A 26,184-nucleotide genomic window follows, 5' to 3' on the forward strand; every position below is an offset into this window, starting at 1 on the left:
TGTTTAGATGCTGCTTCATCAAGAAAAATATCTTTTCTTTCTTAAAACTGTCCTGTTTGGTCTCCCTCAGATCTCGTATTCTTCAGTGTATAATGAAAAGGTACCTACCCAGTGCCACTCGTGCAGCTGAAGCATCATAATTGATCCAGAAGGAAACCCAGGACAGAATAGTGATCAGAATAGAAGGCATGTAGGTCTGCAGAATGAAGTAACCAATGTTTCTCTTAATTCGGAAACTCAAAGATAAACGCAGGTATGAACCTGTCAATGAGATATTAAAGGGAGACGTCTGAGAGGAAGGCAAAGTTGTATTTATAGTAGGAGATTTTATTTGGAAAATGTTCTCAAGAGGCAGTGATAATGAGGAATCTCTTCTCTTTTTTTTTTTTTTCCTTAGATTTTACAGACTCATCAGAGAAGAGGGTCTCTTCAGAGTCTGCTCAATTGGCTCAGAATATTAGGAAGAAAGGAAGCTCTACACAAGTTACAGTATTATATCAGACATCATGGGAGAACATCTGTTCAGTACCCAGTTGAAACTGCCATTATGGTTTGTGTCAATAAGATGTGGGCTTGCACGGGAGACTCCAACCCTATATCTGGATGCAGTAAGATCATTTTCTATTGTTTCATGTGCTAGTTTTTCCTCCAAACAGCAATGAAGATATGAACAGTATTTTTCCCATGCTGTTCTAAAACTGGGTTATGGTCAGACTGGGCAAATTCATACACAAATGGAGTACCATTAGTTAATCTGTAGATTTTTTTTAAAGTTCCTTCTAATCTTTTAGGAAATCCAATGAGGATAGTGACAAGAAGAAGTACTTTTACAATTCTTCCACTGGAGCATGGTCATTTTGACAGGGACAAAGCAGCAACCCTCTCATTACTGTAAAACAAAGTCCAAGGCATTCCTCCTTTTCACCTCCTTCCCTAAGCAACACAGCAGACTGAAATATGAGTGTAATTGTGGGTTGGCAGCTAGGCTAACAAGAGAACAACAGTCTGTAATGATCATGGAGGAAGACTGGGGAATGGAGGTTATATTTTCTCATCACTGCGTACTATTTATGCAGTTTGAATGTAAATCTAAATCAGATGAGCATCCACATTGACCTAGATCAACAGAAGGTTTTTGAATCCCATCACATCTCTAGAGCAGAGACTCACCGGTGGTGAAGACCACTTCCCTGCTGACCAGTCTCTGCTCGATTATGGTGAACTGGGGCAATTCTAGCACTTCCATCCCTGTCACAGCAGAATCATTTCCTTGCCAGAAGAAGACAATGTCATCAACCGTGTAACCATCTGCAGAGGTGGAAAAGCACAGAGAGAAAACTAAGCTGACAAGCTGAAGCAAATGACTCCCTCATTTTCTCTAAGGTGATTTGGAAGAGGATCTGAAGGAAAGCCCACACCACCAAACAACAAGCACAGCCCCTCCTTGCTGACGTCATCTTTTTCAGCTGAGATGGGCTGTACATTCCCCAGGAGGAGAGGAAAAAATTGGTCAGAACTCCCCCTTCTGGCAAGGATTCAGGACAAAAAGGTGGGATATGGTCCATCAAGTCTTGACTCGTGCTGCATAATCTCCATGGCTAACATGACAGGGAGTTGTGCATCAGAAGCTGCTATCAAATGCACAAAACATTGCATTTTGCTTTTTAAAAGCTGCCTCCTTTTACCAGAAGGGGGAGATCACAATACATTCTGATGTGGACCAGGTAAACAGAACCCCCGAGTATTAAGGATTCCCAGAGAGAAAAAGATTTACAATGATGTGGAGAAGAAATCTGAGCATCAGTACATCTCCCTCTTTTAAACACACAATTTGGAAGCACACAGAGCCTCTGAGGCTGGGGGCTGCTTTTGCCAAGCTCTGTCTGGAAAGAGCACAGAGGGAAGAAGAAAGTAGGTGAAATCCAGCTGGTGACAAATGCTCATTCCTTATTTTTCACGGTAATGGATTTGTTCAGAGGTCAACTCAGCTGAGGGCACAGCCTTAAGCTTTTCAATCCCATACAATACAAGGTAGGCAGAGCTGCACAGGCTGCGGGTACTGAGAAGCCAGCAGCCATATCCCAGGTGTTTCAGCTTCATGTGGAACAAGGCCTGGATGATGAAAACATGCAGCACCTCTGACACTGGTGTGCTGATCACAATCCTGCCTGCTGCACTTGTGTACAAGGATTGATCTCCACTTGCAATTCAGTGCAAAGTGTGTTTTGCAGCACCACAACTGTTCCTGGACATGGGACAGCCTCTTATTCTAAGAAGAGCATGGAACTGCATGGGAACACATCTGTGCTCAGACAAGAACTGTGATATGCACAAGCTTTGGTACAGCACTGCAAAGCTTTATTCAGAGAATGATCTTCACCTATGGCCCCAAAAAGCCTGTGTTTACAACCTGCACTGCAGCACGGCAGTCAGCCTCAGCTATGAGCTCTGGCAGTAGAGGTGGTTGGCTAGCAAGGTCGACATCTGCTTCAAAGAGCCACCACTGAGGCCAGCACCAGTTTATTAGTGATGGCATGGGAACGAAGAGCTGTTGAATGTACCATAGAGGAGAAGGAATCATTCAAATTGGCCTCAAGGGCCAAGGATTCCCATTGCTTATGGCTGAACTTTTGAGGACAGTGTGATGCTGCAGCTCCTGGGTGGACAAAGTCCTGAGTAACCTGTTCTGGTCTCACAGCCAATGCTGCTTTGAGCTGGGGGCTGGACTATGACACCCTGAGGTCCCTTCCAAACTGCATTATTTGATGACTCTGTAGCCTCCAAGCCCACGTCCTGTGCTCTCAGTAATTACTGTGCTTATTCACTGATGCTAAAAAAGTGGAAGACTGTTACCAAGTGCTATACCAGATCTGCTTTGCTATAAATCAATCAAGCCAGGCCTCCATCTCCTCCCTGGTGGCAGCTTCTGCTCCATGGATGACTGTGGTAAAGCACTTGGACCCATGAGGTCAGGGAATCAGAAGGACCCTGAGGTGGCACAGGTTGCTGTGGTGCCTCATTACCCCACCTTTGTACACCTGTCCCAGAGCAAGGTGCTGACACCAAGCATGGAAAGCATTGCCCCCATGGCTCAGAGCCTCGCAGCTAACTGTGTGTATGAGCTTACATCTGAATCCATCAGGCTCAGAACCTCAGACACCAGTGGCCACTCTGTGGTTATGGAGCCCTTCCCACCCTCTGCAGAGGTGTACCCAGCCTGTAAACAAGTCACCTCTCCATCTCCCTTGCAGTAAACAAAGCAGGCTGAGCTATTTCAGTTCCTAACTGCAAAACATCTGCTCCAGCCCTTGAATGCTTTTTAGCATCTTTTTCTCAACCTCTTCTGATTTCTCAACTTCCTTTCTAAATTATGGAAACCAAAATTAGAAAGAGCCCCTTTCTCAGTCTCACCAGCGGCACATGCAGAGGCCAATCGATTCCCTGCTCTGAGTCACTGCTCCCCTGGTTTATATAACCAAGGCTTGCTCCAGCCCTCTGTGCCAGAGCGTTGCTACAAAGCCTCCAGCAGTGATCTCAGGGCTGTGATCCCTCCATCATCTTCTGTGGTCTGGGCTTGTGCAGGTCCCGTCCCTCAGTCTGGCAGCCTGGCTACTGCACCCAGCCACAGCCCTCTGCATTTAGCTGTATTCAGATGTACTCAGGATGGATGTATTCAAATTGGGATGTATTCAAATGTGCAGCGAGCAGGCCACGCAGACTGCTATCTTCATCATCCACAAATTTAACAGCAGTGACTTCAAATTTACTTCCTGATCAGCAATGAAAATGTCAAGTTACAGTAACTAATTTTAGGATACCTCGCAGTTAACTAGCTCTATCCTATTCATCCTATGACCTGCTGATACTGGGGACCAATCTTTTTTTCTGATGTTATTATGCAATAAGAAATCAAACGTTTTTCAAGAAGCCATTTTTTTCAAAGCGGTTCTAAAGGGAAAGGTTGCTCAGTCTAAAAATAAATGTTCCACTTTGATTTGCAGCTTTAGAAAAGAAAACCAAGTTTCCACTTTAATTTTAAAAAGCAAAACAACTTTCAGAAAGTCATTTCAACCTGAAATATCATGAAGTATTGATACAACATCTTAAGATGCCGGATGAATGGCCTGGTTGTTGCTGGCCTCATCACTTTTTTATTGAATGCTGGCACCCAATCAGGAGGGGGGGTCTAGAATGAGGGCTGGTTTGGGGGTAGGGGCTTAGATCACCAAGCAGTGTTAGCATGGGCTTATCCCCTGCAGGTAAGTTCGACATACTGCTATGGGAAGGAAACCCCAGCTGCACACTGCTGCTTTCTTCTCAGAAAGAACAGTGAGGCAGTGGCACAGGTTGCCCAGGGAGGTGGTGCAGTCACCATCTCTGGAGGAGCTCAGGAACTGTGGAGATGTACTGAGGGATGCAGTTAGTGGGCAATTGTATGGGAAACTGTTAATCACAGCCTGAACCTCTGATTAACCATCTGAGGCAAGTGTCAGGTCAGCTGTGGGAGCACAGGTGAAGGTAATTCATCTGTGTTCCCCAAAGAGGTGGAACTTGACTCCACCTCTCCTAGATTTCATTTAAGGGCTGACCACTAAGGCAGCATCTCTTTCTGGAGATCGCTCCTTTGTGGAGTTCTGGTAACTACTCTCAATGTTTTCCATCTGGACTGAAGGCCTCAGAGTTTATGACTCTGCAAACCCAACACTCCTGCACCACATTTTGGTGGGGTTTTCTGTTTGTGTTCATTCTGTTGTTTTTTTTTTCTTAAGCCAGGCATGAGAGGAGCGTTGTTCCAAAGTTCTGTGGATGAGGAAACAAACAAAATGGAGCCCTGTGGATTTCCAGTGTGAGTGAGTGTGAGAGACAAAGGCTCTTAGCAAGGAAACGGTGAGTCTCTTCATCTCAGCGTGTATCTTAGAAATACTGTAAGGAAATGTAACTTCAGCTAACAAATTGGCTTGACATGTCCCATTAAGAACAAAATTGCAAGACAGGGAACTGTGGGTAATTCTCTGCCTTCTGTTTTCTTGGTTGTACCATAAACTATTCTCAAAATATGAAGGAGTGCCAGAAATGGCATGCCATTAGTGCCTCCAGGAGGACCTCATTTACATCCTATTACCCTCTATGCCAAGAGCTGCTATCACTGCATATCCTGAGTGGGGCCAGGGCTGCCTGGCAGAGAAGTGGCTGGGGAGGCAGCGCCGTGCCTGCCGACTGCTGATGCCATGGGACCTCTCTTATGAAAAAAGCAATTCTCTGATAATCACCACTGAAGCTGCATCATCATTACTGTGAGATCTGCTGCTCTGGACCGCTCCTGTGGGGATACTGCAGTGCATTTTTATGAGGGAGTGCTGGACCTCCCTTGGCCAGAATGGTCAGGGAGGCTTTTCATGGGAGTTTAAGGAAAATCCAGGTGGGGAGGGGCTGTGGGCTCTGCTCCCACCTCCTGCAAAAAGCAAGCTCAGCCACCACTGAAGGCACTGTACTTCTTAGGGCTGAGATAACCTTCTCTACCCTCCCAAAAGTGAGAGTGATTTTAAGTGCCTAGCCTGCTGCCGGAGCTCCATTTTTCTGAGCATTTCACCCTGGGGATGGAGTTTGGATTAGGGAGCCCAGTCCTGCCCCAGGGGGCATCCTTGGGTAGAGGTGGCCTTAAAAGCCCTGGGAGGCAGCCCCAGGGTGGGAGGTCTTGGCCTGGGTGGGTCAGCATTGCATGGCATACGCACAGCTCTCAATCTCCAGCGTGCAGTTCTGCTGGTCCAGTGGGTACCTCCGCAGGTCCATCATGCAGGCGGCTGTGGTGGTGATCCTGAAAGAAGATGGAAGGGAAAAAAAAATAACAATAATGATTATTTTTTTTAAAAAAAGGAGAAATGAAAGGCAGATGTGAAAGTCAGGCAGCATTTGGGGCCGCTGTTTCCCTGGAAACCAGGGAGAGCCACGGTGGGAGGGTGAAGGGAGGTGTGCGGGGGGCTGGATGCAGCTCACCCTCAACTGCATGGCTTACACCCTCTGTGACTCACGTCAGCAAGGCAGTATCTCTATTAGCAGGGTGAGAAGGGATTGGTGTTCCTCCTCTGTCTCTTCAGGAGAAAGACAAAGAAACTGGGAGTAGGCAGAGCTATGAACAGAGTGGGGAGAGGAGAGAGATGTCAGCTTGTGAAAGAGAGGCTGAGGGTGAGGGCACATATCCATAGAACAGAAAAAAATTGATTGCATTGTCCTGCAGTGACCTCTTTCCTCCCAAATTGCCCCAAGAACCCCACTGCAGCCCTCACTTATCTGTGCCCCTCCATCGCACTCACTGCCCTCCTTGTCCTGCATTGTGTGCTGGTGGCTCCACTAACAGATTCACTCCTATGCAAGAGATTCCATGGTTGAGATTCACCTGACACATATGTACATGTATGCATTCCCTAGGAAAACAAATATAGGGAGAGAAAGAGGGCTGGGGTTGTTTTAGAAGTGTCAGTGCCACATGGTACATGTGGAGGGTTCACATGTTTGTGTGTGTGTGTGTGTGTTCGGTGGTGCACACAAAGGACCATTGCTCTCTGGGTTGGGGCATTTTGCAGTGGGGCAGGTGGGGTGCAGGCACAAAGCAGGGAGAGAGCAATTCAGCCACTAACAGCCAGCCCTGAATTTAGCAGGCTGCCCCCATTTCTTAAATCTATTGCTCCCCTCACCCATTAATGCAGTTGTCTTCCTGTGCAGTGTATGTGTGCAGAGTGCTGAAAAGGGGGGAGAGACTGGTGCATTCCCTTCCCCCCCCCTTCAACCCCCCTTCTTTTTTTTCAATTAACCATCTGGAAGGCATTAATCAAGCTACACAGTTTTTACTATGTAGGCATAACCAGTGAACTGTTAACGAGAAAGCTTTATCTTCTGAGCCCTGTGGATGGGGAGAGAGAGAAAGGGAGGGGGGGGGGGGGGGGAAGAAAAAAGAAAGGGTGAGATGGCGAACCAGCAAAAAAAGAAAAAAAAAAACACCAAAAAAAGAAGCAAAAAAGGAAAAGCATCAATGAAAGAAGAAAGAGAGCAGAAAGGGGGTGTGAGGACAGAAAATCAGAGGGGGCGGTGGGGAGAAGGTGGGTGTGGGCACCCGTGGGGAGAGCACAGTTCTAGGGGTACAGGGGTGGGGGCTGAGCAGGGCGGGCGTGTGGCCCCGCAGAGCTGCTGGCTCTTTAAGAAATCTCGTGTGCTAAATTTATCTCTCTGCTGTCTGTGAAGACTGTTTGTAGGAGATGAAGCCTTGAGGAGAGCCTTTGCCACTGCCTGCCGTGCTATAAATAGATCCGAAGAGACGAAGGGAATTTATATATATCCTCGCTGGGTCTAGATACAACACTGCAACTGCCCTCTCTCAGAGCAGGGGGCCCAAGTGAGCTCTTAACCCTTTTATCTGTAATGCATTTGAGGTGGAGGAGAAAGCACAGAGGGGAGGAAGGGTGACAGGACAGGAGCCACTTACAGAGGTGATCACTGCGGCTTTGGGACCGCACTTATGGCTTTTGCAGCCAACGCATTTGGCCCCTCTGGGTGGATGAATGGAAACACAGAGCCTCTCCCAACCCAGCCCCAGAGCAGGGTGGGCAGCACAGGGTGCTATGGCGTGGGAGCAGACCCAGAGTATACCTGGGGAGTGCACCTTGTGGGGAGAGCCCCCTGCAGCAGGTGCAGTCCATCCTGGCCAGCACCGAGACCAAACAGTCACGAATGGGTATGACTCATCCCCCTGTGCAACACACGGCATATACTGTATATATTATACTGCACCCGTGGGAAATAGCAGCTACAAATGCGCTCTCCTATTTTCCCTAATGTGTGAGATGCAAAAGGAAAAAAAGGAAAGAAAAAAAAAAAAAGTATTAAATGAAAATTTTCCACCCCATTTGTGCCACCCCACGGGCTAAAACCTTTCCACAGTGTCCATCCCAAAACTGCGGCCCAGCTGGCTCACTTGGTCACACGAAAGACATCCAAGGGAAGCCTCTTATGCTTTGAGAGGGACCGGCTCGCCTCTCAGCAGGATTTGCTTGTCACCTGCAGTGCTGGTTGGAAATGCAGAGCACGACACAGTGAGCTATGGCCACTGCATGCCATGCGCCAAACCCTGCTCGCACTAACAGCCAGCATAAATCCAGAGCCACTCCAATGATTTTTGCAAGATCACACCAATTTACATCAGCAGAGATTTACATCAGGGCAGGATTTAGCCCTGTAGATTTGAAAGAAGAGAACTTCAGGACAGACAGGACAAAAAGGAGAGAAATGAGAAAAAGAGGACATTAGTCCTCAAAAATGAGATAACAGTTTTTCTTTCCCTCAAATTAAAGGCTGGGCAACCTCAGGGACTTCTGGATATGGGCTCCTGCAGCATGATTAGACGTGGGGGCACTGGGCAGCTGACATTGGGCACTAGGTCCTATCCTGAGGCTTCCTATAACTTGATAAACCTTTTTGGGATATAGAAAGTAACAACATCAAGGTGTTGGTAAGGCATTGGAACAGGCTGCCCAGGGAAGTGGTAGAATCACCATCCCTGGAGGTAGGTGCTCAAGAAAAGGGTCAGTGTGGCACAAAGGTACATGGTTAGTGGGTACAGTGGTGATGGGTTGATGGTTGGACTAGGTTACCTTTTATGGTCTTTTCCAACCTTACTTACTATTGCTGGACTCAGCACCTACCACTGTTGGCAGAATACCCACCTGTGGCCTTTCTCCCTGCCCCACCATTCACTCACTTCTAGAGGAAGCCACCAAGGGGTTTTTGCACCTCCTTAGGTGCAAAAGGTTGGACCTGGCAAAGGGGTGAGAAGCTTTCCACCCTTCATAGCTAAAGGGGGACAGGAGTAAAACTCAGGCATCCCAGTGACCTTGTGGGGTCACTGTGCATCTCCTGTCTGTTCTTGAAGGCCACAGTATCAGTCTCTGCCTCATACTTTCATGATTTTAAACATATTACCTCGATACATTGGCTGCTGTGTAAAGAGATGTGCCACAGGAGGTGGCATAGAGAGAACTGGCCAGAGGCAGCTAGGGGGTGTTCCGTGTTCTGGGTGTCTCCACAGAGTCAATGGGCAATAAAGGAGGGGGGAGATTAAGAGCTGTGAAAGTGAGGAGAGGACAAAAGGGTGATGAAGATGTGATGATGAGGGAGACAGGAGTGGAGAAGAGAGATGGGAGAGTAAATAGTGCAGGACAGAATGCTGCTAGGGTAAGGGAGCAGCAGAGAGGGCTCAGGAGAAGCAAGGAGATGAAGTAGCCTGGGGATGGGGAGCTGGACAAGAATGAGAACTTAAAAGAGAAAGCAGGGGAGTGGTTACTTGCTCCATGCAAAAGGAGGTGAGGAGACGGAAAACAAACCATCTCCCTGCACACAGCTCGAGATAGAGTGCATTGCCCATAGAGACGTGAACAAAGGAGAAGGGAGCATTGAACGCGGGGCCACAGGGGATGCTGGAGAATGATGCCACCTTCCCCATGGCACTGGCACAAAGTGATGGCACCAGGCCAGGCTGTGTCTTCTCCCTCCCTCCCTCCCACTCCTCCTCTCTTGCTTCGCTACCCTCCCTCCCCTTTTAAATTCAGAAATTGGTGTGGTGTGAAATCTCATCTGCTTTGATGGCGATTCACAGAGACACTGCCCATCGGAGGGGAGCGGCTCGCCTGCTCTTCACATGATGTGCTCAATGATGCAGCCAAGCCTGGCCAGCACCATCCACCTCCTCATTCCATCTCTGCCCCCTCTGTCTGCCTCCAAGTCAGCCCCCTCACACCACCACCTTCTCACCTCCCTCCCCACAAAGAAGATATGTCCTTGCCCTTGCTCTAATCACTGCTCCTCAGGTCTGTGGGCAGCTGTGCTATCTAGCAGCCAAGTCCTTGCTGCCCTGCTAGTGCGCTGCACAGCTGGCAGGCAAACACAGTTCATCCGGGGGGAGGCAGAGCTATAGAGAAACTACTGTATACCACAGAAAAGGAAAAGGGAAAGGAAAAAAAAGGACATGCATTCATGAGATGTCAAGCAGTCCTGGCAGGCTGTGGGCTGACGGACATCCCCCTTCTCTGCTAGCACCAGCAGATCCAAGCAGAAGCTGAGGTAGCACAGATACCTAACTCTGGAGAGCATCCTTCTGCCCCAGGGGAGGAATGGATCATTTCAAGAAGAGCAGCCAAAAGCTCAAAGTCATACCAGGCAAGTGCTAGGTCTCCATTTGTTATGATGAGGAAGTGATGCCCACCTGGAGTTTGTACTGACCAAGCAGATTCTGGCACAGAAAGGGCAGTGCAGCCTCATTGTGCTGCCCCTCCACCACTGCCTGCCCTATGACATGAACACGGGGGTGTCCCCCCATTGCTGAGGCTCAGTCAGAGGGAGTGCTCAGTCTTCGGCTTATCATAAGTCCTCCACAAGTTCTCCAGTTTGAAAACCATCAGACATTTCATTCCCTCTCTGATCCTCTTCATCGCTGTTTACTTATTAATGGCTTCTTCTGTCTTATTTAGAATGATTATATAAGTTCAAGACAGCATAGAGCTCTGACCTGCTATTAAAACCTACCATGGTTGACCCTGTCTCCTCCATCTCCCTCTTACTCCACTGCCTGCCTCCACATTAGCTCCCCTTCAGCTCCTGCCTGAGCCTCATCTCCCTGTACCAAACTCTGAGAGCCTTCAGCCACCAGCCCATCCTCCAGGTAATTTCCAGGTTTCTAGAGGACTGAATTCATCAGCTACAAGTGTAAAGGGCAAAAAATGACTTCCCCAAAATATCACCTGGTTTCAAAATGAGTAGGTCCAGGCTCTGGAAGAAGGACTGGGAGCGAGAAAGGGGAAGACTCTCTTCTTTGAGGAGCTCCTGAAGCAAGCAGGGTCCCGTTCCCCTTAAGCTCATCCTTAAAAAGTAAACTCTATGCATCATATATATGTGTACACCATGAAACTAAATGTGCCTGGGACTGGTTTTTTCTAGGGCTACTGTCGACCGGTATGGAACCGCCTGTGCCTACACTTCGATTCTTGCCCTCCAGAGAAAGGATCTGGCTGCATGCAGAATGAGAGAATAGGCACCAGCCTCTTCTGGGCTCTAACTGGGAAATATCCAGGAGACTGCTTGTGGACACAGAAAACAATCTGGCAGAGTGGATTACCCCCATCTGGTGCCCCTATCCAGTTTTTAAGTTGCTGGTTGCAACTTTCTGGATTTCACAGTACTGGAGACGTTGAAGATGTTGCTGTCCATCAGCAGTACAGCCCCTGAAGCTGAATTAGTGGCAATGAGAAGGTGTGGAAACCACTTGAGTTCTGCAGGGCACGTGCAGAGCCCCCATGGGGCAAGTTAGACTTGTACAGGAATTCCGGTGACTAAGAGAAGAGAAAGGCAAAATTGCTGTTTTGCTGAATGAGGGGAAAAAAATAATGAAATTGAATTTTCACTCTGCACATTCTCAAAGTCAGTCATAAAATCATGCTGGCAAATGTCACCTTCTGCCTGGCAGTAAGCACAAACTTCGAAGGGCCTGGAGGGATTTACAAACCCGTGGTGAATTCTGCCATTCTTTCAACACAGTCTGATCTTTGCAGACTCCCAGAGGTCATGTTAGAACCAAGAGCAAGGCAAGGATATGGAATATTTCCCTCTTGTGTCTGTGTGCCTAAAACCAACTCCATAAGCCTTGGCACAATCCTGCTAAGGTCACTCTGTTTCCAAAAGCATCTGTGCTTGCATAGGCTTCCTTTGATAAATAACACCATGTGCTGCATTCCGATTAGATGGAGAGAAAAAAAGCTCTCCTAAACTTGTACTTCACCCATGGAATGAGCCCTTCTCCCACTCCCAAACAAAGCACCGTACCAGATACTACAGAGTCACAGAATATCCTGACTTGTAAGGAACCCACAGGGATCAGTAAGTCCAATTCCTGGCTCCAAAACCAAATATGTCCCAGCAGAAACCAGGACATCGTCTGGGAGAAAACTGCTCAGTAGTCTCAGCGCTGCAAAAGAGCTCCTCAGTTATAACCTGTCAGGCCTCTGCTTCATAGGGAACCAGATAACACCTATGGAGAGAGAAAGGACATGGCTGCAAACAGCAAGCCTCAAGTGTGACGTGAGCAGAAGAATCCTTTCTGTCAACTGAAGAACCAAAAAGACCAGGAATACGGAGAATGCAGCACAGACAGAGCTGGGCACTGGTCAAGAGCTGGGCTGGTGATGGGAGCTCTGAAGAAGACCCCAAGGAAAGGTGCAATGGAACCCAAACCATGGGCAGCAGAAAGAGCAGCCTCAAGTGGCACCATGCAGCAGCATCCCTGGTGGTGTCTGTGCAAGAGATGGGGATGCTGGGCCAACCTCAGCTACTCTGCTGCACAAGATGAGCTGGAAGAAGTGTGTGAGCGCTGCCTGGCCCAGCAGCAAGCACAGTGCCAGGAGTGGGTTGGCTCACTGCAGCACAAGGCCTGCCCTTCCCTGGGAGAGATGGGAACGCAGTCTTGTGAAAGCATAAAGCAAGAGCTGCCAAAATAGGTACACCTGGATTCACTCAGGTGTAAACTGCGAATGTGGAGCTGTTTGAAGTATAATGACTCTCATCTTTGCTTCAAGCCCTGAACGGACGTTTACACCAAGGGGGACAGTGGAGGTCTGCAGTCCATTGGGCTCAGCACTTTGCAATGCCTCAGCTCCCCTGTATCCAAACTGCCTCATCTCCAACACTCCTCACTGCAGCGACTTTCATGGACAGCGATATTAATAAAAAAAAAAGCAAAGCAAAACACACGTACACCCCACCACTACCACCTTCGCAGGAGGAGATCCCTCATCCTCCCTGTACAGGATTTAGTCTGTGTCATCAAATTCCTCTGCAGCTCCCAGTTGCTCAATTCACATCTCCCAGGCTCTTTGCCAGCCCGGTGCTGTCCTGCCTGCTGTCTGCTCTGCTTCATGCCACTGCCCACTGTCCCAGCAAGCACAGGCCTTCAGCCCCAGCCCCTCCAAAGCACCTGCTCTGCTGGAATTTGGTATTTCCCCTTAATTGGAATGCAATCCAAGAGCTTCTATATTTCCCTGAAAGACGTTTTTAAGCTGGTTTCAAACACGATTTCGCCTTGCCGTGTGAGAATTTCAGCGTCGTTACAGTTGTTTCTATTTTTAGGCATCTGAAAACAGATAGGAAAATACTGATGACATCAGCATCTAAAGAGCGTCGACTACTGAATGTTTCGTTACCAAATGGAAGCTGCATGGGCTGGAGATAGAAATCTCACACCGTTACATGTAGCTTCAAGATGTGATAATGCAGAGCTTATTGAATACAACAGCAGAGGCTGAACAGAGGTCCAGAGAAATGGTTTGATGGTCCCCAATTTTTTGTTTGTTTGTTTAGAATTGGATGAAGCCGGCGCAGTTTCTGACAAAAAGCCATTAGGAGGAAAAAATGCATTAAATCCAGCCAGTTCTATCCAGCTCCTCCTCACTGTTTTATTCACCTCTCTCCGTGACACCAACAAACTGCTTTGTCTTGGCGGGCAGTTCCCTCAAGCCTCGCTTCGTACTGCAGACCTAACATGTTGTTTTAGCACTTTCCCGCTGTGTGCCCCAGGTGACTGCCTGCACTTCATGGGCTTTTGTAACCCCTGCAAGATATGGAGGTGCCAAAGGAGCCCAGGCACAATCCCACTGCTTCACGCTTCCTAAAACCCTACTGGCTTTGTACCCTCCCACAGCAGACCTCAGCCGCTAGGAGCATCCCTTGGGTTGGATCTGGGTTCCAGAACCCGGGATCTGGGCCACCTGCTAGCTTGGGAGGATGGAGCTGGGAAATACCCGTGGCAGCCCCGCATAGCCTCCCAGCACAGCCCATGGCTGTTTATGCATTCCCTTTGTCAGAGACCTGGCAACCAGCTTTTAATCCTAGCCCAGTGTGAATTAATTTTGGAGTAAGCTTTTGTATCGAGCGTTTTCCTAAGATGTAGCTGTATTACATCTGCTGCTCTCCCTTCATCCACTAATTCGCTAATTCTATCAAAAACAAGCATATGCTTTTCTGACACACAGCTTCCACAATGAAACAGAGCAGTGGAATAAAGGGCTTCATTTACTCATGGAAACGACTTATCTGAGGCTTGATCTTGTCCTCACTGAGGTCAGAAACAAAATACCCATTGACTTCCACGTGAGCTAACTTGGACCTTGTGGTCTGCTCTGGGGTTTGAGCCTGATCCTGCCTGAATGCTCGCTGGAGCTGGGGCTGCCAGGGTGTCATCCTCTCCGCTCTCTGACATCAGAGACTGCTGGAAAGAAAAATGACTGTTGTGCCACAAATAGCACGATTGAGTCACTTTGCTACAGGATCAGCTCAAAGGAGGGGAAAGCGGCTGGTGAGAAGGTAGAAGGAGCAGAGCTTTGCTATCTGGCTTGGGCAAAAACAAACAAGAGGGCCGACAAAGGTTAAAAAACAAAAAAAGAACCAACAGAAATTGCCTTCTTCAGCTTTCTTCTATCTGAGCAACTCCATTTTAAAATCCATCCAAAAATGCAAGACAAGACAAGACCGGGCTTCACCCTACAAGAAGGACCTGCACTTCCCTTACTGTTTGCAGAGCAAGTGTAGGTGCACGTGTACAAAGATGAAGGGAGCACAGGTGAATGCTCAGCTTGTTTTCTTACCTGCTTACACCTGCTGTGCACATGGCTTTGTATTTTTGAATGCGTCCACAATTCTTTGCACCTGCAAAACTGCACCTAGCGCTTCTGTGGTCAGCAAAACCACAGGTGCAGGAGGCAGTCCAGACTCTAAGCTCTAAAGGAAACACTTTCTGTACCACTATGAATTTTGAGGGACTTCAGGCATTCAGGGCACCTGGTTTGTCCCCCTGCACCCCGGTGCCTGCAGGGCATTAAAAGAGAGCCACCCTGCCCAGAAACACAGCCCAGGAATAGCAGTTGCAATTGCTTGCTGCTTCATTTTTGCAGTTGCAGTTTTCTCCAGGGGCAAGAAAGCAGCTTCCAGGAAAACCAGCCAAAAGATAAAACAACACAGGCAGCTCTTACTATGGCCCTGGAAATAACAGGGGCAAACAGCTGTCATTTTCTTTCTTTTGGCCTGGATGCAGTTTTCCTCAGCTCGCCCATTTACGCAGGCACTGGGAGGGAGCGGAGCTCCTCTAGCCATGCTGCAGGGTCCTGCAGGAGAACAAGGGCAGGAACAGTGCTAGATGTGCTCACGTAGCATTCTTGCCCTGAAAATCCTCCATGGGCTTCCACTGCTCTTCACCTGTGCAGCAGGGTTCACAGTGTTCGCTCTTGGAGCTGATTAAATGGCAGCTGATAAAAATATACTAGATACCAGCATCTCTGCTTCTTTTGCTGTGCAGGTGCATGCTAAGGTCTCCTACCAGCCTGAGGGAGGCAGCTCTGCACTCAGGTGGGCTGGTTCAACAGCTCCAGCTTCACAGAACTTTATGCCCCCTCCTTCACAACAGGACAGGTTTTCTGCTCCTACATACGCTGAATTAAAGCATCTTCTTGCCCAGCCCAGCCTTCATACTTTGTTTAACACAATGGAGAAATCTGGGGTAGCCAGCTGGGTGAAGATTACAATCTTTTTGGTGAGTGAGTAAAGTTCAGAGCAGTAGCAGCCAAGCAACATCACTAGCACAAGGTCAAGAGATGGATGCTCCTGGGAAAGGAGAGGTGGAATTGGTGGAGGCTCACAGTCGACCTTATTCCATCTTTTGTTGTATCAGAAGAGCAAGAAGCATCCTCTATTCAGAAGGACAATTAAGTACAAACATCACAAGACCTATTCCAGCCTTCTCCTTACCACCAGTAGCCACTGCTTCTCTTTTGGCTTTTGGCATAGGGAAACACTGGGTACAATCACCCCATTGTCCCTAGCAGAACAATGCTCTGCCTTGCTGTGCCCACACTCAGCCCCTCTCTCCCAGAAGCAGCCCTGCTACTTAAAAAGGAGGAAATCATCATAAAAAGTCAGACTTTGCCACAAAGCACAAGGCATCAGAAGAGCTGATACTGTAAATGGGAAGGGTGGGTGTACCCTTTTTGAAAGAGAAAGGTCTTTCCTCCCCCTCTGCTGCACTGGGATGTAAGCCCAGAGCTGCTATCACAATCATTTGTGAATGTGGAGGCAGGTCTAAAAGCCAGCTGTGAATTTTGGTAGTCAAAAAGGGAAAAAAAAAAACAACAACCACACACAACACAAGAAAAAAAAACACCCACAAAAAAACCTGAGGCGAACAGCTCAAAGCAGACAAACACAGGGTTGGGGAAATCATTGCCTAGATCTCAGCTACAGCATCCAAAACTGTGCTGTACTTCTACTTACAGCTGCAGACTTCTCTTTTAGCCCCTATCTGCCCTGCCATCTCCACAGATCCAGGTAACACAGCAAGCCAGACTTTGCCACCTTCACAGCACTCAGAGTACCTTCAGATTCTGTGGACTGCCAACACAAATCTGTTCCAGACACCACAAGAAGCCTCCTTGCTGGGGACCATTCCCCTACTAAACATCAACTTTCAAAGCTCAGTCATCAAAATTGCTCTGATAAAGACACAAGACTTTTTTTTTTAATGGTCCAAAATCATTTCTTATATTTCATGGTCAAAAATGACTGGATTCAAATGCTATAGAAGTTAGATACCGGAGTAATGAATTCTTATCTCCCTAAGCCAAACGTAAAGAAAATTATAGGCAACTGAAAATGGGTGTTTCAAATGGAAGTGAATGCACTGTATGCCAATAACCTGAAAAGCACAGAACCAGCTCTTCTCATCTCCAACACCTGTCTATAGCAGTAGAGGGAACTTTGGCAGTCTGAATTTAACAACAATTTCCAGCCTGGAGAAAGATGCTTAAACACGTGCAGCACCTGAGCATGGCTTGGGTCCCTGTCTGTGCCTTAAGAAAATATCAGAACATCATTCAAATGGAGGAAAATTTATATGAGAAGTCATTCACAAACATCACCAACAAGAATCCCTCTCACACCTACCTCAGGCCGTACAGGACTGTCCCATCAGGATGGAGCCGAATCATGCGATTCTTCACCGTCACCCCATGCAGAAAGGACTTCTTGTCATTCAGGAAATAGGTGTCAGGCACCCATAGCTGATCAGCCACTCGATTGTCCAGGGTCAGGTTGAGAGGAAGGTCATTATATGCCAGGCGTTTGTCTCGCCAGCTCTGCTGGAAGTACATGGTGATGGTGTAGTCCTAGGAGAGAAACACAAAGGGACATAACTCAGACCCTCTCTGCAGCCACTGCAGAGACATCTGGTGGGTCTCCACCTTTGCTGGCACCCAGATGCTTCTTTCTGAACCACCACCAGCTGGGGAGGGCTATGTTTTCTTCTGGAAAAATGGAAACAAGGCAGTTGCTAAAAGCCACTTCTAGTCTGAGCAGAAAATCAGGATGTTCCCAAGGGCACATGGAAAATCTCACCTCCAGGCCAAGGATCCAAAGTCAACCCAGGCCAGCCGTGACAAGCTATTAGCGCCTGCCTTGTTGTATGAGCAGAGTTGGGAGCTCATCGTGATTCTCAGCGAGGGACATATGTGGAGGAAATCTGTCACCAGTGAAGCATGATCGACTGGGTAAGGGGCAGTGCCCTAACCATCCCCAGTCACTGCAGAGCTCTACATATCTCCTGCTCCTTTCCACTCCACTTTCCACTGAAGCTTAAAACAGCAGCTAAGTCAAGATCTTTCTAAAGGGCAGGGAGAGATGTTTTGTGGCCCATAGCTGTAGCCTTGCAGAAACAACTTGAGATGCTCTACAGTAACTGTATGTTCTGGAGAGACCCAGAGGCCCCAAATCAGTTTATTCACCAAGACATACACAGCACTGCAGCACTGTGCTGGAAGAATAATTATTTCCTTTCAGATAAATGAGTGGTATGGGAAGGGGTCTTGTACAAGATGACAAAATATTCTCTAAACAGCTCTTAAATAAGCCAGGAGCCAGATTTTTATGGGTAAACAGCTAACAAGATGTAGATTAGGAAGTGGGCAGGGGAAACCACGTGCACAATCTTACAGAAACCAGTAACTTTTCACAAGTCCTTAAATAAAAAGCATTCTGCAAATGCATGCAAATGAACTGTTGGGGTCAGAGAGATGTTTCTTCCTATGCAGATACTACGGCACCACAGGAGCCCCCTGGACCATGCAGGTTCACTTGAGGGGCATTTCTCCTGTGCAGGGGAAGGCTGGTGAGGACCTTGCTTCTGCACTAACATCTGGCCTTAGTGCAGAGGCATCCTACCTGCTCCCACTTAGTTTACTCAAAGCGAGGTTTGATTAGCACCTCTGAAACAAGCTCCAATAATCCCCCTGCATAGGCATGCCAAGGTTTAAGTGCCTAACTCTGATTCTGAAATCTAGGCACATGCACATCTGAAAGGTCATGGAGCAAATCTGTGGCACTTGCTGGTTACAAAAGCTGTTTCTGTCACCTTTGTATTGTACTGAAAAGAACAAACAAACAAACAAAGAAACAAACAAAAAAAATAGTGCCAGCTTTCTGTCAAAAAAAAAAATTGTTTTGCTATGATTTTTAAAGGACTGAATTCTTGCTTCCCAGTTCAGCCTTCATTCTGATTTTGGTTAAGGACCCTGCTAAAAGAAAATGTTTTCCCTGCTTACCTCTTCCAGAGAGTGAGGAAAGGCACTACCTGTGCTGGAGGGAGTGTGCACCTGCCAGACCTCATCACTTACTGCAGGACCCCTGTGCTGCCCACCCTACCTCACAAAGTGGACCTCACAGCCCAGATGTACTTGGCATTGCAGCTCCATCCAGCCCCTCGCAAAACCAAGGTGGCACCTGAGCTTTCTGAAAGCTGCTCAGCATGACCATCCACTTGGGACCCCCTTCACTTCCCTCCACCCACTCTGCTCTGCCCAGCAGCTCCCAGTGAGCTGTCAGCCCTGAGCCCCTTTGCAGAGGCTTTGCTCTCTTCTGCTCCTGCTACCCATGTGATGCATGCACAAAGCAGAGGTGAGAGAAGCTCATGGAGATGGCAAACACTCCAGAGCTGCATCCCTGAAAAGAGGGCATCACACGTTGAGGCCAGCAAAAGTCCCAGAGAATGAAGAGGAGCTTATCTGGAGGCCTCACATGTTAAAATGACAGTGCATCCTACCAGCTAATGAGGACAGGACTGTTAGTGTACATCTCCAAACAACAGAATGGGACTGATAGCTCATCCTTTCTGATACAGCAGAGACCTCAAACCAAAGACAGTGTAAGTGGACTTGAACAATGAAAGGCTGGAATGTGGACATGAGGGGCATGGATGGAGAAAGGTATCTCCTGCAGAACACCAGAGAGGACAAATGCAGAGCGACACATGTGAGGGTCTCCCAGCTTCCCCAGTTAACAAGTAATTGTAATCCTCTGCTACTTCAGCTTACAGTTTCACCTTCATCTGTAAACATAATGGTTATTGAGCAGTATAAAAATAACTAAATGCACCAAAAAAAAAGAAAAGAAAAAGAAGCAGTAGAAAGGCTCTGATAGAAGAAGGAAGCAGCAAGGGAGGAAAAATATTGCACAGATTAAATACTAAATACTAAGCAGAGACTTAAGATGACAGTGTCTGATTTTCTGCAGTGTACAAGAACATGCTGAAGGCAAAGTAATGAAAACAACTTTCCACAGAAGTGATGGAACTTGTTACAAAAGCACGAGGTCAGGTGCTTAACAGCATTTTGGAAGGCTCAGGCATGATGTGGAGAAGACAGTCCTCCAGGTTATAAAAGGGAGGGACTAACATACCAGGAAGGGAGAACAGCCCAAGGATGCAGAGCATCCTGCTGGAAGGCAGAAGCTCCAGCTCCCAACAGACAGACACCAGAAGCATCCCTCCTGGGCAGGCTGCTCATAAACACTCAGCACAGCTCCTGGCAGATGTGGATCATTGGAAGGTTGAATCTGATTGGTTTCCTCTGTGCTGTGACCTATACAGTCCCCAGTACAAAACCTGACCAGAGGCAGAAGTGTGCATTCTTGTTGCAGGCTACAGTAGATTCAAAAGCCGGAGTTAGAAACTCAAGGAATACTACATGCAAAAGAGTCAAATCTTTGCTTAGAATACAGTATTTCTGGCAGCGTGGATGTCTCCTGTGCCTAGCCCATGTCTCCAGTACCTTTCTTATAAATGGAGAGAGCTTTTAAAGTGAAGGCAACAATTCCAGACAGCTCGTGAAGCTCATTTCACCAAGACCTTGAGAGGTGCTGGAAGAAATGAGGGAAATAAAGGCCATTTTACAACTTACTCCACCACTAGATGTGCCACTTAATTTTGTCCCCTAGTTCTTCCCCCACCCCTAACTTTGACAAAACACCTCCCTTTGGAGAAGTGACCAAATAAAAGTCCTACCCCATGTAAGCAAATGACATATGGTCTCCTTGTTCAAGATCATAAAAGAACATTAGGAAAGCCAAGATGCTTCAGAAAGAGAGAGAAAAATGGAACATCTGACTTAGTAAAAACCGAGCTGCCACTGCCAGAGACTAATGAACAGTTTGTTGGCTTCAGCTTCTTTGATGATTAAACACCAGCTCCTGTTCCCGTCATTCCTGGGAGAGAAATTAAAGGACAAAGTAGTCCTCCAGTATGTTTTATTTTAAGGAGAGGGCAGGGAAAATAAGAATTATTTTTGAGGGAAGGAGACAATGTGCCTACAATCTTTTGCAACGAAACAGAGCAGTGTAAAATGCACAAGAAAATATATGAAGGACAGGTCAAGATGGCCACAGTTCTTAGCAAGCTTGTTTAAGAAAGCTCCTTTGCCCTCACAATGGATTGTCCATTTCCATGCAGATAAGACAAATCAGTGTGTTCCAGATCTTAAAAAGCACCAGTTAATCTGGCATTAGTAAAGACATGATAGCAATCTTTCTTTCTCCAAGACAGCCCAAAGTCTGTCTTAGACTCTCACCTTTGCCTAGGGCAGGAGGCAGCAGCTCTCGTACTTACTGTGCTTTTCATGGGGAGAGAATTCTGCCAACATTCTGCTTTTAATTTATCTTCTCGTGCAAGCCAGTGCCCAATTTACAAGTCTGAAGTTCTGCATGACAACTGCTATACATAAAGTGACAACTATTGTAGATATTGTCCTCCTTCTTGTTCTTCAGCGTAGCAGAAGTGAAATCCAGAATCTCTTTCCATCTACCTTAATTTTGAATAACCAGATATCCCCAGATTTGGGTGACAGGAGAACCACGTTGTACCTGCAATATCTTTGTCAATAATGCAAGGGAACAAATGTGACTGCTTCTAGGACAGGCTTTGTGCACCTCTGTGCAGCAGGTCTTTGTGATCTTGAACTCATTTTTCTTAGGACCTTGGAAGAACTTTGCATGGAGATGTTTCCCCTCACCAATCTGATCTACTTTTGTAGTAATTTGCATGTGTTTAATTGCTGAATGCACGTCCAGAAACTGGGACATATCAGCTGTATCCTCAACAACTAGGGGTGTGCAAGTGAAGTGTCATCTTGTTGCCCTATTTCTCTCCTGCCATACTCCATCTCTATAGCATCTGTACTGGTGCTAGTCCTGCATTATGTTGCCATGCTAAGTACTTGTACTTTGCACACCCACAACAAACCATAGAACAGCACTAGTGGCTGCATCCCATTTCTTCGCCCATCTCCCAGCTTCCCCCAGCCCATCTATTTGTCTTTACTGCCTCACAGCATATTACCAGTGCCCTGCTGCATACACACATGGTCATATCTAACATACAGCCATTAAAACTCAAAAATATGCGTTTAATAATCATTTGTATCCAATTAAACATGGAACAACTAGCCTATTAAGCTAAATTGAATTTGAGTGAGACGTTAAAACAGCGACTAGTAAAGATACCAGTTTCTAAAGCCCTCAGAAAGCTGAGGGGAGAACACTGGGCCATGCCAAAGGAAAAGTGAAGCTGGAAGACCAATGACATTCCCTAGACGATTTCAAAGGTGCTTCACAGCTTCTGCGTGCATCTTCAGACAATTTTCATTTTACAGTGACTTTCTTACCTCTTGGTTGCTGAGAGTTGCTCAATTCAAGTGGTCAACACTCATTATGCTTTCTAGCAGGAACAACACGGTAGCAGAAAAATGCAATTTCACTAAAACATTCCCAGAACTCTTCATTCCTCTGGGCTATTATTTTTTAAGAATTAGTATTATTTTTTAATGAAATGTTCTCTTCATCGTCTTGTCAAGAGGTTTACTGGACAGCAATCTAGCTGAACCATACTCCAGACAGGAGAGTTTCTGAAGCCCTCCAAATAGACACTGACTGCCAGACACTATTGGAAGAGAAGGGAGGAATGGCAAGGAGAAAAGGATACTTCTAAATCCTTCAAGGGACTTAGAAGCCCACTGGGGTTAGGTACTCTAGAAAATACTTCTGTGTCTCTCTTTCAGCTCAGTCAATGCTATTCTGTAGGAGACTTTGGGCACTTTAATCTATATCCCATTCTCTCTTACCCATAAAATGGAGACAGTGATGCTAACTTGCCTCTGCGTTGGCAGTTTGGGATTCTACATCTCTAGGCAAATGCTAAGTGTGCAATACACAGAAACTACTTTATTATTTTATCCTTGGGAAAATAAAACTTTAAACAGAGTTTATAATTCTCTTTGGCATTCAAGACCATCAGTGTATCTTAGAGCTGCATGGATAGGGAACCGTGGCATGAATGAAGCAATACTACTACTTACTACTACTACTATGGCAAAATAAAATATTGTACACACAGTTCTGAGCACCAAACCTTGGCTCTTTCTGCATTATCAAGGCATGCTATGCTTGAAAGTCAGTTTTAGCTTAGAGAAAGAAGAGTTGTTATTCCATGGTCAAAATAAATAAATAAATAAAAATGCTGCAAAGATTTACTTCCATGGAGGAAGCTGGAGGCAAACAAATCCTTTAAATGATGTAAGGCAACTAACATGTCCTGGGTGGAATAATTGCCACCACTTGGCTGGCAACTCAGTTGGTGTAGAGTGGCTTGACCAAAAGTTTACAAGGTAGAGCTAATTTCCTTTAGAAACCACAAGAGTTTGATCATGTAGAAATGATAACTGGGACTAGACAGAGATGATGTGGAATCAGGCACAGAAGATGCAGAACATTTTTCTGGCAACATGGCACAGTTAAGCCAAGCAGGGGGATATCCTAAAGGGAGAGGATGGCAGCCTGTGATCTGAAAATCAAGGCTTGCTTTTCAACAAGCTGTAAGGGAAACTGTTGGTCACAGCCTGAACCTCTGATTAACCAATTGAGGCAAATGATGAGTCAGCTGTGGGAGCACAGGTGAAGGTAGTTCAGCTGTGCTCCTGGAAGGGGTAGAGCTTGACTCCACCTCTCCTAGAACCCATTTAAGGGCTGACCACCACTAAGGTAGCATCTCTTTCTGGAGATCATTCCTTTGTGGATTTCTTGTGGTGAGTTTTGATATTGGTGAGCACCCATCTTGACTGAAGGCTTTGGAGTTAGTGAGTTTTTTCCTTTGATGCCCTCTGGCTTTCTATTTCTAAGTATACATTACTATACTTGTATTATTCCAACTATATGCAGGCCCATGAAAACTTTTGTGAATTACTGCACTCAGAAACCACAGGACTTTTGTACACATGGGCCCATTTCTATATCTGATGTGACAGATTCTACACAAGTGCTCTGACTAGCTCTATCTGTAACTTCTATGCTTGCAGATTATGTTGGGGGGGGGGGGGGGGGGGGGGAGGAAACTGAGTCACGGTGGGGGGGAAGAGCAGAGAACTGTACAGTCATTCTGGGACAAAGTAAAGTAGAATTATACCAACTGATAATCCACTATTGGTAACATCTACCATCTACAGGGCTGACCAGATGGGGCATCATGCTTCCATGCTTCCTCTGATTCCAGTCATGCCCTTGATTGTGCCTGGGCGAAGCCAAAGAAGCTAGACTGAGCAGCAGCACACAAGGTATGGCCTATGCTATCATTCTCCCACTTTAGCAATCCAAGTCCTAGCTGTAGGAGCATAAATCTGATGGATGGGTGCAGTGTAGTTAACTGACGATAGCCTTCAAAATGAAGCTTATGAAACACTCCTGATCCTGCTGAACGAGTCAAGTTTATTACAGGATGCATGAGGCAAAAAACAGATTTCAGCAGGCTGTAGAGGTCCACAAGCAAGCAGACTTGGACTTCACGGCCAACTGGATGGCAAAGAACAAGCTGCAGTCCTTGTCCATGCTGAATGAGTGCTCTCTGCAGTACCAGGACCAACAGTCCTGGAGCCAAGGAGCTCTATTTGCAGAGCTGGCTGAAAGTTGTTGGCAGGGAGCCCATGTGAGCTCGGTAAATAAAGTATCCAGATAATAAAAATACCCAAAGGCACTGTTTAATTTTTCTGAGGGTTCTGATACAGCCAGCAATATTGCGAGGGAGCAGAAATCTTGCAGACAGGAACATGGACACAGGGCAAAGCTGACCTTCCAGAAGAATGGAACAAAAGACACCTAATAGATATGATGGTGCTCAGCCTAGATTCCCACACTCATTTACAAGGAAGAAGATTAGCATTCAGGAACTAGACTGATATTCAGGAGAACCGGGATCATACTGGAGCTGGTGTGTTGTAGACCTTCAAGTGTGCTTGAACCTCAGTTGAAAACCTGATGAACAAAAGGGTCAGTACTTTGTGTATCCATGACCTAGGAATGCAGAGTGCGTGGGAAGGAAGATGAAAGGCACAAACTGTTTTCTTCTGCAGTCGCGATGATGTAAAAGGAGATCCTGTGGCAGCAGGTTGCAGCAGTGGAAGAGGGAGATGAAGTCCAGCTTGCAAGATGTAAACATGTTTGGCTTTGCATTCTTCTTTACTAGAGGCTTAGGTGGGAGCTCACAAGAGCCCTGTAAAGAAGGGGGTGAGGGATGTCTAAGAGTACACATCCCAGCGTGGTGGCCCACTGCTCCATGGCAGGTGGAAGGCAGACACTTCCATGTGCCCTGCAGGCAGTGGTGTGGAAGGCAGCAGGGGCTGTAGGATCCTGCCTCAATTCTTTCCTTGTCAGTTTTCTGTCTGGAGATGCCCCAAGAGTGTGCTTGTGCCAGGGCAGCAGAGACTGCCTGCATTTCATCCCACATGCATGCACTACCTCCTTCCCCATAACAACCCTTTTCATCTGACTTGAAGGCCTTTCTAGATCTACAAACAGCTCAGCAGATCCTTTCCCTTTCACCATCATTTTTCTTTGAATGTTCATTTTTCTCTGTAGCCTAGCAACTCCGCACAGACTCAGAATATTAACAGCTCCTGTCCCCACACACAATCTTCTCCAGAGGCCTGAAAAATGTGATAGCAGAAAGGCTGAGAGTGGTAGGAGTGAGCACGAGAGATGTAGAGAGCGTGCAGGGAACCTATATCAGCATTCAGAAACAGCAAAGCTATTCAGCTGTCGTATCTGCCACCTTCACTCAACATGTACATAACATATAGAGCTATATATAGCCCTATTTATTTACATATTCAAATAGCAACCTGACATGCACGCCCTTGTATTCAGAGCTAGGTTCTATATTGAGGTGCTGGCACTCTTACGCACGTACATTCCACTGCTGTGTGCTATAAATATATATGTGACAAGATGTCAGCAGGTCAGATCCTCAAGATCTAATATGGTTTTCAATCAACCAGATGAAGCTTTCACTTGTAGGAAGATACTTCTGCCATAATCTTCTCCAGTGCTACAGCATTTCTATTGAAGCAGGTGGCTATTTAGAACATTGTTCTCAAATACAGCTTTTTAAAGACATGTATATACGTAAATATATATATATATACATATATAAAGTCTGTGGGAGTTCTGCCTGTAATATAAAAAACAAAGCAGGAAAAAAATCAGCCGGGACAGTTTTCTGCAGTAACAATTCTAACTACTACAGGAAAGACACGGTGCACACTGAAGTGGTTCATACCACTGCCATACAACGCTGACATGTTCAGATCTAAAGATAACTTGGCTTTTTCAGGAACAGATGGAGCACTGCAATACACAGCACTGTTGAGCTGAAAGCGTGCTGCAAACCATATAGCCGTGGACTCTTGTCCTCTCCAATATGACTTCTTTCCTGCTGTGGGGTGGAGTCATCTATGAAAC

The 26,184-nt window shown here is 46.7% G+C and overlaps 1 protein-coding gene and 2 long non-coding RNA genes across 7 annotated transcripts in view; 2 read left to right on the forward strand and 1 right to left on the reverse strand.

Moving 5' to 3' along the window:
* Positions 1–167, forward strand: part of LOC107312851 — a 154,172-nt gene extending 154,005 nt beyond the window's left edge. For both annotated transcript variants that reach the window (XR_004306914.1, XR_004306915.1), the window contains exon 7: positions 71–167. This is a non-coding gene — a long non-coding RNA (uncharacterized LOC107312851). The remainder of the gene's footprint in view (positions 1–70) is intronic.
* The window catches only part of LOC107312849 (gamma-aminobutyric acid receptor subunit beta-4), a 61,554-nt gene that overhangs the window by 3,170 nt on the left and 32,200 nt on the right, over positions 1–26,184 (reverse strand). For both annotated transcript variants that reach the window (XM_015860642.2, XM_015860641.2), the window contains exons 4-7: positions 17,023–17,243; positions 5,733–5,815; positions 1,171–1,308; positions 109–261 (exon numbers count right to left, since the gene is read on the reverse strand). In XM_015860642.2, coding sequence (XP_015716128.1) covers positions 109–261; positions 1,171–1,308; positions 5,733–5,815; positions 17,023–17,243 — 595 coding nt within the window. The remainder of the gene's footprint in view (positions 1–108; positions 262–1,170; positions 1,309–5,732; positions 5,816–17,022; positions 17,244–26,184) is intronic.
* LOC107312852 overlaps positions 192–26,184 on the forward strand; it is a 47,697-nt gene continuing 21,704 nt past the window's right edge. The window contains exons 1-4 of one of the 3 annotated variants that reach the window (XR_001554655.2): positions 192–253; positions 398–608; positions 4,770–4,887; positions 23,898–24,005. This is a non-coding gene — a long non-coding RNA (uncharacterized LOC107312852). Of the gene's footprint in view, positions 254–397; positions 609–4,769; positions 4,888–10,980; positions 14,471–23,897; positions 25,350–26,184 lie in introns of those variants that run through there. The other 2 variants (XR_004306917.1, XR_004306916.1) reach the window with 2 other exon arrangements.

The sequence above is a fragment of the Coturnix japonica genome, chromosome 4, assembly GCF_001577835.2.
Source record: "Coturnix japonica isolate 7356 chromosome 4, Coturnix japonica 2.1, whole genome shotgun sequence".
In the NCBI taxonomy this organism is placed as follows: Eukaryota; Metazoa; Chordata; class Aves; order Galliformes; family Phasianidae; genus Coturnix; species Coturnix japonica.